Source organism: Vombatus ursinus, unplaced genomic scaffold (genome assembly GCF_900497805.2).
Source record: "Vombatus ursinus unplaced genomic scaffold, bare-nosed wombat genome assembly UNPS02009132.1, whole genome shotgun sequence".
NCBI classification, from domain to species: Eukaryota; Metazoa; Chordata; class Mammalia; order Diprotodontia; family Vombatidae; genus Vombatus; species Vombatus ursinus.
This window is the reverse complement of record NW_020948910.1, coordinates 16308790-16329033: the sequence shown is the minus strand read 5'-3', so window position 1 is coordinate 16329033 and position 20244 is coordinate 16308790. Positions and strand designations below refer to the sequence as shown.

General features: G+C 35.9%; 1 protein-coding gene across 2 annotated transcripts in view; it reads left to right on the top strand.

The window, feature by feature from the left end:
- EYA4 (EYA transcriptional coactivator and phosphatase 4) overlaps positions 1-7022 on the top strand; it is an 87815-nt gene extending 80793 nt beyond the window's left edge. For both annotated transcript variants that reach the window (XM_027850712.1, XM_027850713.1), the window contains exons 14-16: positions 1089-1210; positions 3806-3906; positions 6942-7022. In XM_027850712.1, coding sequence (XP_027706513.1) covers positions 1089-1210; positions 3806-3906; positions 6942-7022 — 304 coding nt within the window. The remainder of the gene's footprint in view (positions 1-1088; positions 1211-3805; positions 3907-6941) is intronic.
- The last annotated feature ends 13222 nt before the right edge of the window (positions 7023-20244 follow it).

Sequence of the window (20244 nt, the reverse complement as noted above, 5' to 3'; positions counted from 1 at the left end):
GATAAAGTAAAGCTATTTTGGAATGTTTTTGTTTGGTCCCAGGAAACAAAGCTATGGACAAAAGTTATAGGGAGACAGATATAAGCCAACCCTGAGAAAGAACTTGAGTTCCAAAGAACTCAAGAAGGGTTTGTAAAAGGAAAATGGTCCAACTGTCTTGGGAAATTGTGATGATATTCAAACAGAACATAGACTTTTCAAAAGATTCTGCCAAAGCTGTGAATCCGCAAAGGATGAAAACCCTTGCTTGGGTTTGAGTTATGTTAGATAACTTCTTACATTTATTCTAACTCTCAGATCTTATGATTCAATTACATGGAAGACGAAATTGATTTGTTTTACTCACCTCCCCCCTAGAAGACAAAATTCGTATCAGTTGCTGGAAGTTAAAAAAATGGCAAATTTGGGCTCAACATAAGTGGGAAAATGCACATCAGAATTTTTTTTGATATTTCAACTAATTATCTGATTTTTTTTCTCTTCCTCTTTTTCGTTAAAAAAACTACTTTTATTATAAGAGGTGGCTCTTTGATAGGTAGCAGGAGAAAGAATCTGGGTTGGAGGGATTTAGTTCATTCGTTGTTTCCATATGATTTGGGATTATGTCCAACTTAGCCCCTTAGCCTTTTTTAATGAAATTTGAGGGACAAAGATTATTTCTGTTAACATTGCTAGGGAGGCAATGTAAGTAGTGAAAAGAGTTGTGAGTTATATTTAAAGAATTTAAAGAGTACCCTATTTAGACTTATGAGGCATGGTTGCAATGCAGGTTCTGAGAATTACAGAACTAACTGTTCGACCATGAACAAGTCACCTGATCTCTACCAGACTACATTTCTCTTATCTATAAAATAAGGATAATAACATTCACACAGCCCAGGATTTGGGGAGGAAATTACTTCATAAGGCTTAAAATATTATAGAAATAGAAGATATTGGAAATCATTCATTTACTCTAATACTATTATCTGATTCTTCATGTTTTAGTGTTCAATGTAATACATATATATACTACATATATGTATATTTGTATATACTTATTTATTATTCAGTATTAAAACTAAAAAATATACATTTTCCCTTTTTAGGAGTAACTGTGTAAATGTCTTGGTAACAACAACTCAGCTTATCCCAGCACTTGCAAAAGTCCTACTATATAGTTTGGGAGGTGCTTTTCCTATTGAAAATATTTACAGTGCAACTAAAATAGGTAAGTAATTAATCAAAAATATTATAAGGAATATTTTTGTGAGATTTTGTATTTTTATCATTTTTTCTCTCTTTTCAAGTTTAGCTATTAGGTAATCAAATTTGAGAATGACCCAAATCATGATGCATGGAGGCTACTCCTTAATTTTCTTTCTATCCTACCCCATTTAAAAAAATATTGAAAGTTTTTTTTTTTTTTTTACTATATCTCTACCTGGTCCAAGCACTTTTCATATATTACTTACAGGATAATAGTATGTATTATCAAAATAATATGTAGCAATTCTGCCCATGCTATTTAATCCTTAACTATCATATATATTAAATACTGGATCCTTATATTTTCAGTTATGTAGATCTGAAGTTCAGGTCCCTTTTTAGCATTACAAGAAAGTCTCAGATGGAAAAGAGTTATAACGCTCAAATAACATAGCTGGAATATTCCCATGTCATGAGAGGATAGAAAACTTCATTTATACCATGTGCAATGATCAATAAACCTAATCACGTCTATGTGTTCATCTCAGAGGCTGTGGGTACATTTTGATAACTATCTCTTCTAAAATACATTCAAAATAAATCTTAAACAACTTCCATTTTGAAAGAGTTAAAAGAAGAGAGTATATGTATGCATTGACTTGTCAAGGAAATGCCTGATGAAATAGATGGACTGTGCCCTGAAGGTCAACAAACTTAGGCTCTGGGCACCCTGACAAGGGAAGCTCAAGAGCCAAAGATCTTCCACCAAAAATAACCTGCCTGCCCAAGTGCTTCAAAGTTCAAATAAAGGACCTGATACCAAAAGTACCCAATTGCAGCTGTTTCAATGATAAATCAGGAGAGATCCTAGCCTTTAAAAAGATGGGCATCAGAATGTCACAAAGTCCCATTTTAAGCACTGGTGTAGATGAATCTCAAATAGTCAGAACCTTCTGTTGCTTTGAAAAGGAGTTTTAGGGGAATTGAAGAGTATAGAACTACTGAATTCAAATCAACGATTTTGTAAATCGGGTACTAGTAAATGATGCCTTCTATGCAAGATATCACTTGTATTAATTGATTCCATATGTTCATGTAAATATTTACATTTGTTTTAGTGGAGTTTATTCATACAGTGGAAAGATCTGGGCTTTGGAGTAAAGAGATTTGTATTCAAATCTCACTTTTTTCACCACCCATGTAACCTTAGGCAAGTCATTTAACCTCTCTAATCCTTAAGTTCCTCATCTTTAAAAGGAGAAGGTTGGACCAGATGGATTCTAAAGTCTCTTCTGTTCTAAAGCAATAATCCTAATCGTATATTAGATTTTTATTTGGATTTTCATTTGGCTTTTTCACAAGACATATGGTTCTATAACAGAATACATGCTTTAAAGAATGACTTTTTTATTAAGTAAATTCACACTAAAAATCAAATTAATTAAAAGTTTTCTTTTTTTTCACCTTCATAGCATTGTTTCATAGATTTTAGAATTACCAAATAATGAAAAAAATGTAAAAACATAGTTACAAATGCATTGGTAATAAAGTATTGATGTTCACGGGAATGAAAGCAAATATCAGCATTGTAAAGGTCTCAGAAATTTTTTAAATAAACAAATGAATATTCCAAGTGGTACTCAAAAAGCAAGATTCAGCGAGTGCAACAAAATTAAATTCAATATTGTATATGAGATGATAGTTGGAATGGAGCAAAGAAGGACAGAATCTGATTTTAATTTGAGTAGTTTTATAAGCACTATAAGCTACTTCTCCCTTATCGTCTTTTGGCCTGAACATCATAGACTTCCCAATTCTTCAAAGAAAGGAGCTAGTGACCAGAGTAATTTCCTTCACACTGCAATGTTCTTTTTTGATTAAGCAAATCTTCTATCCTTTTTGCTTGATTCAGTATGTTCTTTTTAAAACACATTTAAATAAAATTCCTATTAGAATTAGACCAGTTCTTAACTTTTTTTGTGCCATGGACCCCTTTGGTAGTCTTTAAAATGTTTTTTTTTAAATCATAATTGAAACAAATGCTAAATTTCAGTTGGAGATCAGTAAAAATAAACATGTAAAAATGTAAATAAATAATGAATGTAAATAAACATGTAAAAACAGTAAAAATAAACAATAAAATTTGTCTTTTTATTTTATTTAACAGCCCTTGAACTTAACTAACAATTATTAAATTATTTAAGTGATTATAAAATAATTATGCTTTTATATTTTGAGGCAAGCAGTGCCAACAGTCTCATGCTGCCAAAAATCAATCTTAACTTTTTTTTTCCCAAACAGTGTTCAATAATCTACCCTAACCAAGTTCTTCTGCCTTTCAGCAGTGTTATTGATATACAGAGGTCAGAGGTCTATAGCAAAGTTCAATAATCTTCAAGCAAATTCATTTAACCCTTTGCAAATCTTTTTGCAAATTGAAACAGTGGCTGAAAGAATAAGCAGTGCATTGTTTTTCAGGAAAAGAAAGCTGTTTTGAGCGTATAGTGTCCAGATTTGGCACTAACATAACTTATGTTGTGATTGGAGATGGCCGAGATGAGGAGCATGCCGCTAACCAGGTAACTTCACTCTGAACTTTATCTTATTTATCTTCCAGGAAAAGAAAGTTGCTTTGAGCGAATAATGCAAAGGTTTGGCAGAAAAGTAGTATATGTTGTAATTGGGGATGGTGTAGAAGAAGAACAGGCAGCAAAAAAGGTAACCTGTCTCACAAAAATGTTGGTGTGATACTTCCAATGCAAGCTGTTTTGTTTGCATTCCTGTAGTTTGGTGCAGTGGCAGATTGGCAAATGATTTGAATTTAAAGATGAAACCAGAGCATGAGGTCAATACTTGCATTTAAATTAACCATTTGGATTTTAGCATTTTTGTTTGTTGATTTTCCTAAAATTTGATAGGAAATGTAGGAAAATTTCTTTCACATCACAAACACTTGACTTGAATGCTATTTAAAATAGGCAGGACTCTTAAATGACTAGGTTTTTTTAATGTATTACTAAGACAAGAACAAGAGAGAAAATGTTCATCCTCAAGCAAATGAAACTGAATAAGATAAACAGCCCTCCTGAAATTTAAAGAATAGTTTTAGAAGTTCAATTTCTCACCATCTCCCTCATCTATCTTCTTTATTGCCTTATAGTTCTTTTTTTAATAAATAAAACCTTTGTAGCTTCTAAGGAATTTTAGAGTTTTAATGAAAATGAACAGGAAATTTTCTGAAAGGAAATTTTGTTAAATATCCTAAAAATGTAATCTTTCTTTTTACTATCTCCAGAATACCTTTGGCATGTAGTCTTCAGTTCAGACTGTTTAATATATTGTGAGAGTAATTGTTCAATGGACCCAGAGTACCAAGAATGTCACATGTTTCTAAGGCCAGAAATTACAGAAGCATAGAGTTGGAAGGGACCTCAGAGATGATCTATTCCACTTTATATTTGAACAGGAAATACCTGGACAGTATGATTGACAAGTGGTCGACCAGTCTATATTTAAAGACCTCAAATGGAAGAGAATCCCTTACTCTCTGAGATAGCCCATTCCACTCTGGGATAGCTTTAATTGTTAGACATTTTTTTCCTTACAACAATTCCAAATTTACTTCTTTGTAATTTCTCAACATTGTCCTTCATTTTGCCCAAATGTGATGTAGAGTGCTGAATTACGAACTTGCTAAACTGGGTTTAAATATAGACTCAGTGTTGCTATCTTTATAATCTCGGGCAAGTCATTTAATGATTCTGGGATTCAATTTCCTCTTGTATAGAATGAAAAGTTTAGTTTAGTGACTTCTAAGGTCCTTTCCAACTCTGAGTCTGTGATCTGTAATCTTATTAAAGCTTTTTCCTCTTAAACATGACAAGTTTTGAAACACTTGAAGACAGCTTAGCATATCCTCCCTTAGTCTTTCTCCAGGATAAACTTGAAAATAGCTTATCATGTCCTCCCTAAGTCTTACTTTCTTCAGGATAAATTTACCTTCATCCTATATAGCATGAATTTGACCCTTCACCATCCAGATTATTTTCCATTAGATACTTTCCATATTAACAATGCTTTTCCTAATATTCAGTGCCAAGAACTGAACAAAATACTTCAGATATGATTAAGCAGAGCAGGATTGTCATCTCCCTAGTCCTGAACTTTATGCTTTTCTTTATGAAGCCTAACATTACATTAGCTTTCTGAATTACCACATGACACTATTTAAAAAGGCCTTCTCTATTTTCACCTATCACTAACTTAGAAACTGAGGCAATTCAATTGCATTAATTTCCTAACTCAAAGGTAAACCAGGAACAATGCCAGGATTATGTGCCCAAACCTAAAAGTATCAGTCAATAATGTGGTGACTTCATATTTCAAAATTATAGATTTAGAGCTTGAAAGGACTATAGAGACCATGTAGGCCCATTTTCTGATTTTACATATGAGACAGATGAGTCCAAGAGAGATTAAGTGATTTGCCTGAGATCTCAGAGTAGTAAATGGCAGAACTAAGACGTGAACCCAATGCTTAGTGGATAACAGACATGCTTGCCACATAATAGATACTCAGTAAGTATTTGTTGATTTGACCTGTCATAGATTCTTTGTCTCTAAATCTAACAGGCTTTCCACTATGCACTTTTCACTTAGTCAATTGGGACAACACATGATAGGTCAAAATAAACCAAAAATCTCATTGGAATGCTATTTCCAAATGGTTTTTTTTATGTAGGTATAGTAATGGTGATGGTAAAAGTCTAGAATTCTGTTTTGAAATACAGGTGGTTGGTTTTTCTAGATCCTAAAATGCATGCTTTTCTTGGGATGTAGCTGCAATTGCATGTGCAGAAAAATCATAAACTATTCTGCGTGTCACAAATAGATCTGAGCTGAGTAGAAATAAATATTAGGAAATTCCAGAACTTCATGAAATGCAAATTTTCTTTCTGACAAAAAAGTAGGGTTTATTTTGAAAATCTCTCAACTAGTCCAAAAGTTCCTATTAGTTTTAACATATTTCTAGCAAAGTGTGTTTCTCCATTGAATTTAAAGGGAAAGCTCATATACACAGATGGAAAACACCAGACCAGATTGAAACAATTTTAAAATTTACCAACCTATACAGATGTGAGTACACATTCACCTTCCTCCTTTTAGCTTCCCAATAGTAATGAAATGGGGAAAAGTCACTATTTTCAACTAAGTACAAATTTTGACTTTTACAAGCAGTAGCCACTTTGATGTTTCTTTTCTACATAGTGCTTTTCACATCAACTGTCCAATAGGGGCGGGGAATAGAATTATTCAGAGAATAAAAGTGATTTTCTTTCCCTTTGCTAAATGAGAGAGTTTGATAAATGACTAAAACTTGCTTATCAATGAATGAATCTACAAGTATGTTTCAAGTATGTGGATAGCTTTGCTTTTCTGGTTCTGGTAATAGTCATGAGATATTCTGAAGAAATACGAACATTAACAAAGACATCCTAGAGGATTCTCGTATTCTCCTATATTGTCATCCATAAAATCCAGTTCAGATCTATTTCTTTATGATGTTGATCATGCTATTTTGTTAGTACCAATCCTTCAAGTTTAATTCTCCCTTTAAAGTACATCCTTGGAACTTGACTGACTTCACATACTGTGTATACAATGGTAATTTGCTTAGACCATGGTGATGATCTCTCTTTCCTCTCCTTCCCCATCCCTCAACCACCCCACCCTCACCCTTTTAATAACCACAGCACAACATGCCCTTTTGGAGGATATCAAGTCATTCAGACCTCTTGGCTCTACATCAAGCATTGGAACTAGAATATTTGTAACTGTGTTCCATTGTTGGAGATCCGTTTATTTTTTTTTGTTTTTGCTGGGTTTTTTTATATATCTCAAGTACACTGAATTTTTATGTGTGATTCAATGCCTCTGGCTTTACACATATAAATTGTCTTAAAGGATGAAATCATATTTGGAATGAAAATTCCAGAAGGAAGAATTCAGATTGCTGAATGGAGTTAAAACTTTAGTTCTACAGAAAGGAAGCTCTATGGTCTTATTTGTGCAACACTTTAATGAATTATGGAGGTTGCTGGTATACACCGAATGAGCCCTAACTGGAGTTAAACAGCTTTAGAAAAGAACTCTCATGTTGGCAAAGCAGCAACACACATTTCCCATCTGACAAAGTGGTGTTCAACAACATTCCTCAATATGGGATATATTCTCAACACTGAGGTTTGAATCAGACTTTAGCCTCCCTAACCCAGAAAATCTGAATTGAAATGCACTCAGACTGTATAATGACAATTCTGTCTAGACCTGTAATTTGTGTAAATTATTGATGAAAATAATTTACTGTGACTTTATTAGCAGCTGACTTTGGAAATGGATGCAATTTTTTTCTTTCTTTTTTTGGGGGGTGGGGGAAGGGAGGGAGAACTGGGAATATAATATTGTCTCTTTTATAAGTTTGGCAAACAGAATGTGCATACTGATGTGCTGTGCCTTAAAGACAAGACAAGACAGTGTTTGTGTGTTAAGATGTAACTTTGGTTAAAAACTCTGTAGATAAAGATTAAAAAAACTTTGTGATAATTCTTGACAAGACCAAATTTCAAATTCAAGTTATCAGAGCTCAAGACTGAATCAAATAGTAATTAAGTATTTGTTGCAGTGAGGGAAGGGGGAGTGAAAAGGAAAGTTTGTGTTTTTATTTGGATTCCGAATAATTCCACTGATAGTATGAGGGATAATAATAGCTCATCCAAACATAAGTAGAAAGTTTGGGGGAGTTTGCAATGATTCTGGGGACCTTTGCTTTGGAAGTAAAATGGATATTTAAGTCTTGAGCAACCTATCTATATTTTTGCATGAGAAAACTGAGGGCCATATTCATGGTTATTTGCACTGTTTTGAGTTTGAAATCTTTAGGGATGTGTGTCATGGAGGGAAAAACACCCTCATGAAAACCAATATTTATCACCTAGTAATAGGTCTTCTGATCCTGTTCATGGAGTGAGCTGAAATTGAAAAGAAAGATAAATTTTATTCCCCCTCCCCCAAAACAGATTGTTCTCCAATAGTTTAAGTGAGATATATGCCCCTAATAAGAAACATTCTTTAGGGAAAGTGAAACTGTGTGAGCTTTCCATAAAGCAGTATCAGATAAATCAATATGTCACACTGATCTTGGCAATGTTACAGAAATAATATTTTATAGAGTCAACCCTGTTCTTATATTTTTTTTCATTTATCTTCTGACTTTTGAAGGCTTGTGTGTTACCCTTTTCTATCTCTTAACAGTATTGTAACAGTACAAAGAGAATCCCCCTCGCTTATGTCTGTGTGCTTTCTTCTTTTTCATGAGTGACGCAGGTTGGTAATACAGTAGAGGTTCTCCTGTTGCTTTCTGATATTTTCCCCTAATAGTCCTTATTTCATAGTCCTAGAAAATCAAAGTGTCTGGGTGATTCTTATACCCACAGTTCTCTGTTAAAGGTGTGTACAATGTCCAGTCACCTACATCATCCCACCTAACCAATGGGAAGTCCATGACTTACTATGCCAGTTTGAGATTTTAATAGCATCAGACTTTCATGGCTTAGAGAATGATGGCACCTGGTCTATCTACCAAAATATATATTTTAGAAATATCCTTTTAAGTTTCTTGGCTGGAAAATTTGCCTTTGTCTACAACAGCCAAAGAGAGAATGAAATCACCAAGCCTTGTATAAGACTATCAAGCCATTATAAAACTTGACCTCAAGCTTTGAATTATGTACTATTTTTATCCCTGGCACATTAGCTCTTATTAGAGCCAAGCTGAGAAAAATTTATACAAGTTCTTTGGTTGGAGACAGTTTAACAAAGTCAAACTATTTTACTCAATATTTAAGTCAACCAACTGAGCATGTGAGACATCTCATGAACTGATATCTAGTTATAAGAACTTTACACAATTTCTTAGCAGACATGCCTGAAGGACAGTATGCTAAGCTGCATTAGAAGCTTGTATTCTTCCCCATACCAAGAAAGGAATTCTAATGTTGCCAAACCACAGGTTCAGAAAGGAAAGTCCTTCGGAAGGGTAAAGAAACAAAGAGCTCATGGCACCTACAATTCCGGGTTCATATGCTTTTTGTTCATTGAATCCGTGCTCAAAATAGACTGACAACCGCCAGACCAAAGATGAGGGTGACAGCAGTCTGTTCGTCCAGTTATACCCTAGGGCAACAAGTCACAGTCTGGCGAATCAGACTTTGAATATGTTTTCAACTATTAACTTAATCTTTCTGATTATAGGCAAAGAATACCTCCCAACCCTGATAAACAGAAGCACACATATGCGTGCATATACACAGACATATACACACAGGTCTCCTTTCTTTCTAATCTTAGGAAAAAACAATGTTGGCAGTTGCCACATACTATTTAAATATAGGATATTGTGCCTTATTATTATGACTATTTTGAATGACATTCTATAAATGAAGTGGGTTTTCAGCTACTGTACAAATATGGATTTTGTATAGTACTAGAAATAATAACCATATTTAGTGTTGCACCTGCAAAATATTAATAGAGTATAATTTCAGTAACCAAATATAGGTGGTCAGTACCTTAGGAAATGGAAGTAAGTTAATCTACACCAGTAAAATTCTATAAATCAAGGCCAGAGGTAACATCTTTCAGAAACACATGCAGTTTTATGCAGAGAAGTAGGTGGCAAATGTCACTCTGAATTTGATTAACTTAGTCTCTCCTAAAATAAATATTCAAAATAGCAGCCACAGCATGTTCCCCTATGAATTTGCTTTCCTCTCAGCACACTTGCTTATGACAAGCCTACATTCTGAATGAATATGGTTATTTAGTCTCTCTAAGGGAAAACAAGCATCGTGAGCCAAAGCTGCATTTTGACTCCCAATAATAGAAGCCTTTTGGAAATCATAACTAATCAAAATTGAAGGTCTCTGTCATGCATTAGTAAATAGTTGATATTGGGGCCTACATAATTTAAAGAAATGTAAATTAATATTAAAAGCTTGTAAAAATATGTACATCTTTACTATTTCTCAATAAATACATTTGGAAATGTTGTCATTTTCTTCACCTTCTCATGTTGCAAAGTGTTTATTGTGTGCATTCATATTAGTCTGAAAAACTGGAATCTTTAGAGTCTCAGTAATATAAACTGAAAATAAGTTTCCTTGACATATTCCAATTTTCTTATCTCTTTAGCTGTATCATAGAGTCTGGTGTTTGTGATGAATTGAAATATAGCTAGCAAAATCTCATTAATTCACACCAATTAGGCATGTCTCTATTTGAATTAGTGAAAAGGTGTGACTTGCAATGTTTTTTTAGAGAAATACAGCATTGCTGTAAATAGATTTGCTAATGAAGTGAATTTTAAGCTGTACTCCTTCCTTTTTTGCCCTCATGAAAAAATTGTCTCCCACAAACCCCCCCCAACACACACACACACACACTTCCTCTGTGCCTATAGAATTCCTTGGAGAATTTCCTTTAAGAAATATGTTTTGCTATAAATTGTTTGTATCGAGGCAGCTAGGTGGCACAGTGGATAGAGCACTGGCCCTGGAGTCCGGAGCACCTGAGTTCAAATCCAGCCTCAGACACATAACACTCACTAGCTGTGTGACTCTGGGCAAGTCACTTAACCCCAATTGCCCTCACCAAAAAAAAAAAAAATTGTATCTAAAGGGATATTTCTGAGATAGCTAGGAAAAAAGAACTTCATTCTCATGTATAGTTTAAATACTCCCCTTATAAAAAATGTTTGCCCTATTAGTTTTTTTTTTTGCAAACTATTCCTTTATAGATAAAGCAAAGGCAAATTTCAAATCAGTTTCTATCCAAGTCTTTCTCAGTTGCTGAATTAATGAAGTCCAAATGAAATAAATTTAATTGTATTTAGAAGGTAACAATGCTAGAAGTTATGCTTGCAGGACACATAATGCAATTATAGATTTAAATAAATTGAATATTCAGTAATCTGTTCCTTTCATTCCCTTTTCCCTTTTTGTGCCCAATGTAATTCTGGTGGGTAGAATAACTCCCTGTCTCCCATGGGAAGAGATTTATATGGTCATAGTATATAAAGATAGGTAATATTTAGAAAATAGTGGTAATGGATTAAGGAAGAAGGGTAATAGAAGAGTAAACATGATTGGATCCCCCAAAATTATAATGGAAACTTAGTTTTTTAACTAATTATTTATGAGGACTATTTTCAAGAAAGTAAGATTTATTCAACAAAATAATACATTTAAGCAAAAATGCAATATTTTCCATCTCTGGAGCTCCAGATCTTCAGTCCTGTACACCCACCTCTGGATTTTTTTTCCCATTTGTCACCTGAGACATAGCATCTAGATGTAGTATGCTTTTCGTGCGTCTTACAGAAGCATGAAGTGCTTATCATGGAAGAGACCCTTGAGCCCATCTAGGCAGACAGCATGATGAAGACAGAGGTGTCCAACTTTTGACCAGTGACTGCAGAACTCCCTAATGCTGTTGGAACCAGATTAAAATGTAATTGGGAAATGTTTAACAAAATAAAAATACAATACAACACTGATAATGTTAACGTGTGGTTTTCTAAGTCAATGTGCAGCCTGTAGAGAGCCATTTCTATTTAAGTTTGAGGCCACTGGAGTAAAATAGGAAGTTTGGGAACAGAAAACTCATGTTCAAAGTCTATCTCTGCTATTTGGTTAACAGCATGTCCTTGGACAAGTCACTTGACTTCCGTTGAGTTTTTCGTTTATCAAAGGGTTAAACTATATGGCCTCTATGATTCCTTCTAACTCTGAATCCTAATCTAACTAATACCTTCCTTATACAGAGGAGAAAACTGAGGCACAGAAAGATAGTGTGACATTCTGAAAGTTACATAATTAATTGGTAGAGCTGATACCAGAATACAAGTTTCTTGATTGCTACTTCAGGGATCTTTCTAGTACACAGCCTGCATGTAACAACCACCCTGGCTCCTTACCCTAATATTATCCCCACCTGAGAGCCCTGTTCCAATGATAGGGTGTCTCTGTCGGGTCCCTCTGTACTTGTGTCCCTGTTTTGATTCCCTACCTATTCCTCCCAGCCCTCAAATTTATAATCCTACCTGCTTCCCCCTCTCAGACTTCATGAGAACTATCATTCATTATCCTGAGACTTTAATTCCTAAGGATGAGTCCTGCTACCTACTGCTAAATCTCTCTGACCTCCCTGCCTATCACTACACCAGACTCCCCTGATGCTAGAGTGTGACTCATCTGCTGAGATATTTCCAAATACCAACTGCTAGCCTGTCTAGACTTCCTCTTAGTTGACCAATAAGCATTTATTAAGCACCAATTCTGTGCCAGGCTCTTTGTCAAACCTTAGGGATACAAAAGGCAAAAGACAATCCCTGCCTTCAAGGAGCTTACAATCTAGTAGATGAGCCAACATGCAAACAAACTATATAACAAATTAGAGATATTCAACAGAGGGAAAGTACTGGAACCTGTGGCCTCGAGGCCACGTGTGCCCTTCTAGGTCCTTGGGGTGCGTTTTGACTGAGTCCAAGTATTACAGAACAAATACTTTTATTAAGGAGATTTGTTCTCTGAAGTTTAGATTTGGTCAAAGGGCAGCACTTGAGGACCTAGAGGACCATATGTGGCCTTGAGGCCGAAAGTTCTCCACCCCTGCCTTAGGATTACAGACTTTGAGATTGTAAGGGATCATGGAGGCCATCTAAATGAACCTGTGATTTTATATATCACCAATTACTACTACTGACTCCTATCTAGATCGCTGTCCCACAGTTTATAGATCCTGGTCTCCCAAGGTCTGACCCATCCCATACCTGATGCCCCATGTTCTAACATCCTGTGTAGCAAACATATATTAAAGTAGCACAGTTCTAGTTTTATATGATTTTTATGATGGTTATTATTTTAAGTAGCTTAATTTTCTTTTGTGGGTATTGCTTGGGGGTGAGTTAACATATAGTACGAATGATCAAGATAAGTCTGAAAATATCTGACAAAGCAAGACTATTATATTTGTCCCCAGCAGATGTCACTTTGTAGGGCAGTTTGGCTGAGGAGAACTTTGCTCTCTTCCTTTGGGGAGTAGCTAGAACTGATTATCCCGAACCATGCCTATCTCCTCCAATTGGGGACAGCTCAGGGAATGCCAACCCCTGCTCCCCTCCCCTCTCTCTGGGTTAGAGATAATAAGTCATTATTATATATATGTATGTATATACATACATCATATGTATATAATATGTGTGTATATATGTATAATATATTTATATATTATAACATATGTATATATTATATGCATAATAGAGTTAATAAGTCATTATTGTTCAGAGACTTTCTGCAGGAAAAAAATGACATTTTTAGCTTGAGTGTTATTTCCCTTAGAGCAAGAGTACCAAATTCACTATACTTCTTTTCTATTCAGAGTTAAAACACTTTAACATATAGAGGTTATTAATAAAATTCAGAAAAGTACTGAGCTTCCAGTCAATATTTAGTCACCAGGCTGGAACAAAGGCTTCCCAGCTCATTAAATTCTACACAGTAAAATGTCCACTGGCTGTCCTGGTCTCTCCTATCACATGTACACACATATAATCTATAGCAAAGGCGTTAAATCAAGTCACAATTAAAGTTATCTTTATTTAGGCAAACTATAATTACAGTACAAGCAGCAGTCAAGCAAATTGAAAAGAGCAGAGAAAGCCTTAGTAGTTAATAATGCCAACCATTTGTGGGCAGCAATAAAACAATGTTTGAGGGTTACTCAGACACTGTTCTTTGATTCCTATAGGATTCTCTTAAATGGAATCTCAAAGGTGGTGGAGTGAGCTCCAGCTGCCATAATGTTTTTGATCATTTCTTGTGTAGATTATCCTCCATTTGCTGCTGGAACCACCACTTTCTGTCCCCCTGGAAGATTAATTCCAAGCTTCTCAGGCTGGCATAATCCCTTGCTCACTCCAAGCAAGGAAAGTGATAGTTTCTGTCTCTTCCAGGGCTGGAAAGGCAGCTATCTGAGAGGCTGAATTTCATTTCCCAGGAGGCCCATGCAGATAAACCCTAGAGACTTGCTCTGCCTGCATATCTGCTCCCAAAGTAATGATGAGATGATATTGTTTATGTTATGATATAAATTGGAAAACAGAAAGATGATTCTCCCACTAAATCATACCCTTTATTCATCCTGAAAGACCCTCCAAAATGACAACCAGTTGCCAAATCTGATTTCTTTCTCTACATCTCCATCCATCATCCCTGTTCATTCTCTTTTTACCTCCCACCTATATTGCAATAACTTCCTAATTATTCTCCCTCTTCCACCTCTTTCTCCCTTCCAATGTATCCTGCACACAGCTGCCATGATTTCCTAAAGAATGGGTCTAACCATGTCACTCCCCAACTTCAGAGGCTCCCTATTACCTTAAGGATCAAATAAAAACTCTTCTGTTTAATATTTAAAGCTCTTCACATCCTGTGTACTTCTCTTTCCCATCCTCTTACAAATTACTCCTCTCTACTGACTCTACTGTCCAGCCTGTTGCATTTGCCTACTTGCTTGTTCTCATACACAATGTTCCATCTCCCATTTCCATGTTTTTTGCACTGTCTAGCCTCCCCATCTCTGCCTCTCAGACTCTCTCAACTCAAACACATTTTTCCAATTCCCCCCAGCTAATGCTCTCCCCTCTGAGTTTACCTTCAGTCTATCTGTATATAAAATGCATATCCATATTATTTCACCAAAAATGATTGTGAACTCCTCGAAGGCAGAGACCATTTAAAATGGTATCCCTAGGATTTAATAGAGTGCTTGGCACATAATAAGAACTTAATAAATGTTTGTTGATTAATTAATTGACTAATTTTCCCATTTTAGTGGTTATGGCTTTCTACACCTAATTACAAACAATGATTTCACATCTAACAGCAAAGAGATTAAGACTCGTACCAATGATAGTGTACTCAGTTCTGTAGTGATCTATAGGAACAAATTCTTCAGTGAGTGCCAGTAAGGTACATTAGGAGACCACCAGGAGAAAGTATGTAGCTAAAGGGTTCTAAGTCCAGAAATAGGGTGATATAGAGTAGGCAAGAGAGCTTATTGGGACCCCTATTTATGAGATTCTGGATTAAAAATGCCTAGACTATGGTGAGTCTTGAAGAGAAGCACTTACCTATGTTCTACGTCTCCTCACCAAATAGATAGTTTTGGAGTTCAGAGGGAAAATATCCTTTTCTTGCTGGGAATTTGGATATCAGCTGGATCTTCTCTAGGTCTTAGGCAGGGATGAAGACTTTAAGTATAGAGAATAGCACAATCAAAGGTATGGTTCTAGGAGGGTGTGAAATGTGCGAGTGAATGGCTATACTGTGACTTTAGAGACCAAAAAAAGGCCTTTCCTAAGACACACACCCCCCTCACACACAATTTAACTGAGATTTAAGGAATAGAGAAGTAGATTCCTGAAAGCTGGAAAAGGCAGCTCTTGTCATCCAAATCCATTTCAATGAACTAAAACTAAGTAATATCAAGGCAAAGCCTGAGCAAAAGGTCATAAAGCAGAAAAAAAAAAGAAGTCAGAGATGAGGGCCAGGATTAACCATGAGGGACTAGGAAATTATAAGAAGCTGCTAAGGTGGTGCAGTGGATAGAATGCCAAGCCTAGAGTCAGGAAGACTCCTCTTCCTGAGTTCAAATCTGGTCTCAGATATTTACTAGCTGTGTGACTGTGTGACCTGGGCAAGTCACTTCACCCTGTTTGCCTCAGTTTCCTCATCTGTAAAATGAGCTGGAGAACGAAATGACAAATAATTCCAACTCCAATATCTTTGCTAAGAAAACCACAGATGTTGGTCACAGAGTCAAACATGACTGAACAACAATCTGTTCTCTTACCATAAATATGATCCCTGTGATATGCTTCTCTGAAGTTCTTCACAGCCAATTCCCTTGTAAACAAGTAAGAGGCTAGTGTGCAATTATTAGGGAATGAGGGGAAAAGGAGTTTGAGAGAAGGGAGAAATAAAGGCTCCTAGATTCAGAGCTAAACGCGACTCTCCAGGTCATCTGATTCAATCCCCTCATGTCACATATGATTGACCCACCCAAGATCACAAAAGAAGTAGGTGCAGAGCTGGGATTTGAACCAGGTCCTCTGACTCCAGTTACAGAAATACTTCTCAATCGTTGTGGGCTTCTCTCTTCCAGGAGCCCTGAGACTTAAGCAAACAAGTCCAGTAATCAGGAGCAATGTCATTTATAATCCTGAAGGAGGTACCAACGAGCCAAGACCCAAGCTCATGGTGGGGGAGAATTAAGGTTGCCAGTGTAGTGGGGTACAGAAGGTCCACTAAGCTTCCACAGCAACACAGAATCACTGGAAGGTTTTGAGTAGAGAAGCAATATGATCAAATCTATAAATAAGGTAAATTAGTCTGATAATGGTATGAAACATGGATTGTAATGGGGAGAAATATAAAAGTTGAATGATTCACCAATTATTTATTTGGAGGGAATGGAACTGAGGTGTGAGGGAAGTCTCTTTGTTTGCTGCTTTAAAAAATGTGCCTGCAATACAATCAAAGTAGGTACTATCTTCATGGTTACAGACTCAAACTCTACCAGACTTTCTCTTGATGTGTGACTCTCACTTATAGAAATAGGGTCTAGATCTGTGATTCCATTGGCATAGAGAACTCCTGGATGAGAAAACTCTATGTACTGATGTAGGTCAGCACTTTCTTTGGAACTTTTAGTCCTAGAGAATTTCCTAAAGCACTTAGAAGTCAAGTGATGTCAACTGAGAAGTCAAGGGGGCCCAGAATTACATATACTGACATGTCAGAGTCAGGGTTTGAACCTAGGTTTTCCTGACTCCAAAGCTATCTCTTTATCCACTATATTACACTGCCTTCCCTAACTTTCACCCATGCCTTTCCATCAATTCTCCACTTGTTTTTGTTCAGTCATTTCAGACTCCTTGTGACACAATTTTTGGAGTTTTCTTGGCAAAAAAAAATACTGGAGTTGTTTGCCATTTCCTTCTCCAGTTCATTTTACAAATGAAGAAACTGAGGCAAACCAAGCCAATATGGAAACTGCACTAAGACCAACAGCTAGCTTAATATTTTCATTTGATTTTAGCATGTATTAAGTAAGGGCTCTAGGTTTAAATTCTAAGGAAATAAAATGTTGAAATTCTCTCATACACTTTCACTTCAATAGATACTTTCCTGGTGGCATTCTTTTAGTGGAAGTCACAGCCAATTTACATCTATTTGGAAACAGACACATCAATTTCACTTATTTTCCAAAAAAAAAGTGCAAACCGTAAAGGAAAGTACTCCACTAGAAAATCATAGATGATTCAGTCACTTACTTTTGGACAAAATGACAAATTTCCAACACATGGTTTCCATTTTTTAATATGTCTAATTATATATGTGCCAGGCTAGCTGTACATGGCTTAGTGGATTCTAATTTTGTTGTCAACCCTCAAAGTACCACATCTAGGGAAAAGAGGACACAAACCCTAGTCTTTCCATTGGGCCAGCTAAGCATACTGACCTTAGCCAGATCTTTATCATATAGCTTTTTTTTTTAACTGCTTGCTAAATCTGATGCTTATTAGCCTTGAGAGCCATGATGAATTCCAGAGTGGAGATGTCCTCAGTCTTTATAGCTGATTCATGAGGCAGGAAAAGCTTGATGATGGCACATCATCCTTCTGGGAACACTCTTTCTAAGATTCTTGAGCTGTCTGTGGAGCTATAGCATCTTGAGTTGTCAAAAACTGATCCATATTTCAATTTTATTCTTTCTATGCTTTTGTACATTCTTCATCATCACCTTTTTGGCTTTCAGGGCTTTTAACTTGGTTTCTATCTAAATAGAATGTGACATTTAAATAGTTTGAGAGACATAGTTTCTGAATAATTAATCGTTTTATTAACAATGCTAGCATATTGTTAATAAAATGGTCAGTGACACCCTCAAGTGCCAAAGACCCTTCATGGAACCCATTTAATGCTTATATGCCCTTGGAAGGGTGGGTGTTCCTGAGGAAGGCAATCAACTCTGATTGGTTAACAAGTAATGAAAAAGAATGAATATTATAATGAGAGGTGGATCTATTCCAATGAGGGGCTAGGGGATGTGACTTTGATTATGGCATTTACTTCCAAATCACCCCCAGACTTTTGGAAATCTAGACAAAGGATCTATTTCCTTCACCCAATCCTGAGTAGAACACAATGGGCCAGAATTTCACCTCAGATTAAATTCCCTGTAAGGATGGTTGGGGTAGCAATATTTATCTAATGTTATCACTCTTATCCTACAGAGGCTGAGCCTTGAAATGGGAACTTTAAAAAAGGGGAGGGAAAAACTCTGGATCTCTCCAAATCATTGGTTTTTTATAATCATTTCTCTCAAGAATATAGGAAACTCAAATATTTATTTTAGGGATTCATAATCTAGGGTTTGTAAACTTTTAAAATATGTATGTATATGCATATATACATATATATATATATATAAACTACTTCAATAAACTGGTTTCTTTTGTAATTCCATGTATTTTTTTTTTTGTATTTCAAAACATTATTTACCAGACTGCCAAAGGGGTTCTGGATATTTCTACTACCTCTATTTTGACTCTAGCCTTTCCCAACACCTAATCTCACGGATGTTAGCTAGGCAATGTTTTAGCTAGGTCCCACTGAGGGGCAAAAGTGAGAGCCAAAGGAGAATTAATTCACGCGTAGTGAACCAACTGTGTTGGTTTCATTTCGACCCTGAATCCCCAGATCATTGACTCTACTTGTAAGAAAAGAAAGAAATGCATGGGTTTAGTTTGTATTCTCTGAAGATGAGACTCCTAACTTGTCCCACCCATTTTCCAAGATCTGTATTTCTTTTGCAGATTGGCCCCAGTTCAGTATGTTATATTGCTTCATTCCCATAAATGATTTCCTTTTATGTAATAGAACCAGCATTGTCCTTTCCTCTGACAGTCCAGCTTCCCTGATGCAGCTTCCTGCTCTAGGAGCAATAAAAGCTTCAACCATCACCCCAGCCTCTCAGAGGTAGTGGGAAGAAGACTTGTATGAACTGATTCATAATGAAGTGAGAAACAGAAGAATAATTTATCCTATAATGTCAATATTGTAAAAAATAAACAATTCTGAAAAACTTAAGGAGTCATTCAACTTAATGATTAAGACCTGACAAAGAAGAATTTTGCAGAATAAGAAACACATTTTTAGATATGTCCTGTATGGAAATTTGTTTTCTTGACTATGCCAACATAATACAAGAAATCTCTCTCCCCCTCCCCCTCCCTTCTTTCTCTCTTTTCCCCTCCTCCGTTCCTTTCCTTCCCTCCCCTTTTCCTTCCTTCTTCCTTCTTTATTCCTTCCTTCCTTGCTTCATTCTGAATTTGGGGATGGTGGGAGGAGGAATAAGAGGGGGAAAAAAAGTAAATGCTTAATAATTTAAAAAGCAAAACAAATCAATAGTTTAAGACAAGTACCATAAGTACCAGACACAGAATGAAAATGTAAATAGTACTGAAAACTATCTTTACATATAAGTAGAAAAAAAAATAAAATGCTATTTACTAAAACCAAATGTAAATAGTAAAAATGATGACAGCAATAATAAGACCAGTCTGGCCTCTGACCAAATGAGCTTCAATGAGCCATAAACTAAATGATTCTGCCTCGGCCAAGAATTAACCTATTCTCTGTACCCTTGCTGGTTCTATTGATTTGATGATATCTGAGCAGAGAACAATATTCTGATAGTGCCGTGCCATGACTGGATGACTTCATTGGCTACTGCCTACCTGTTTTGAATAAATTCTGCTGTAGCCAAAGGGTTACTTCTCTACTGGAATTTGGAAGCCAAGCTTCCAAAAGTTTCTTGTAGTATTTTCATGCCAACACGGCCTTAATTTGTGATCTCTTTATCTGGACCAGG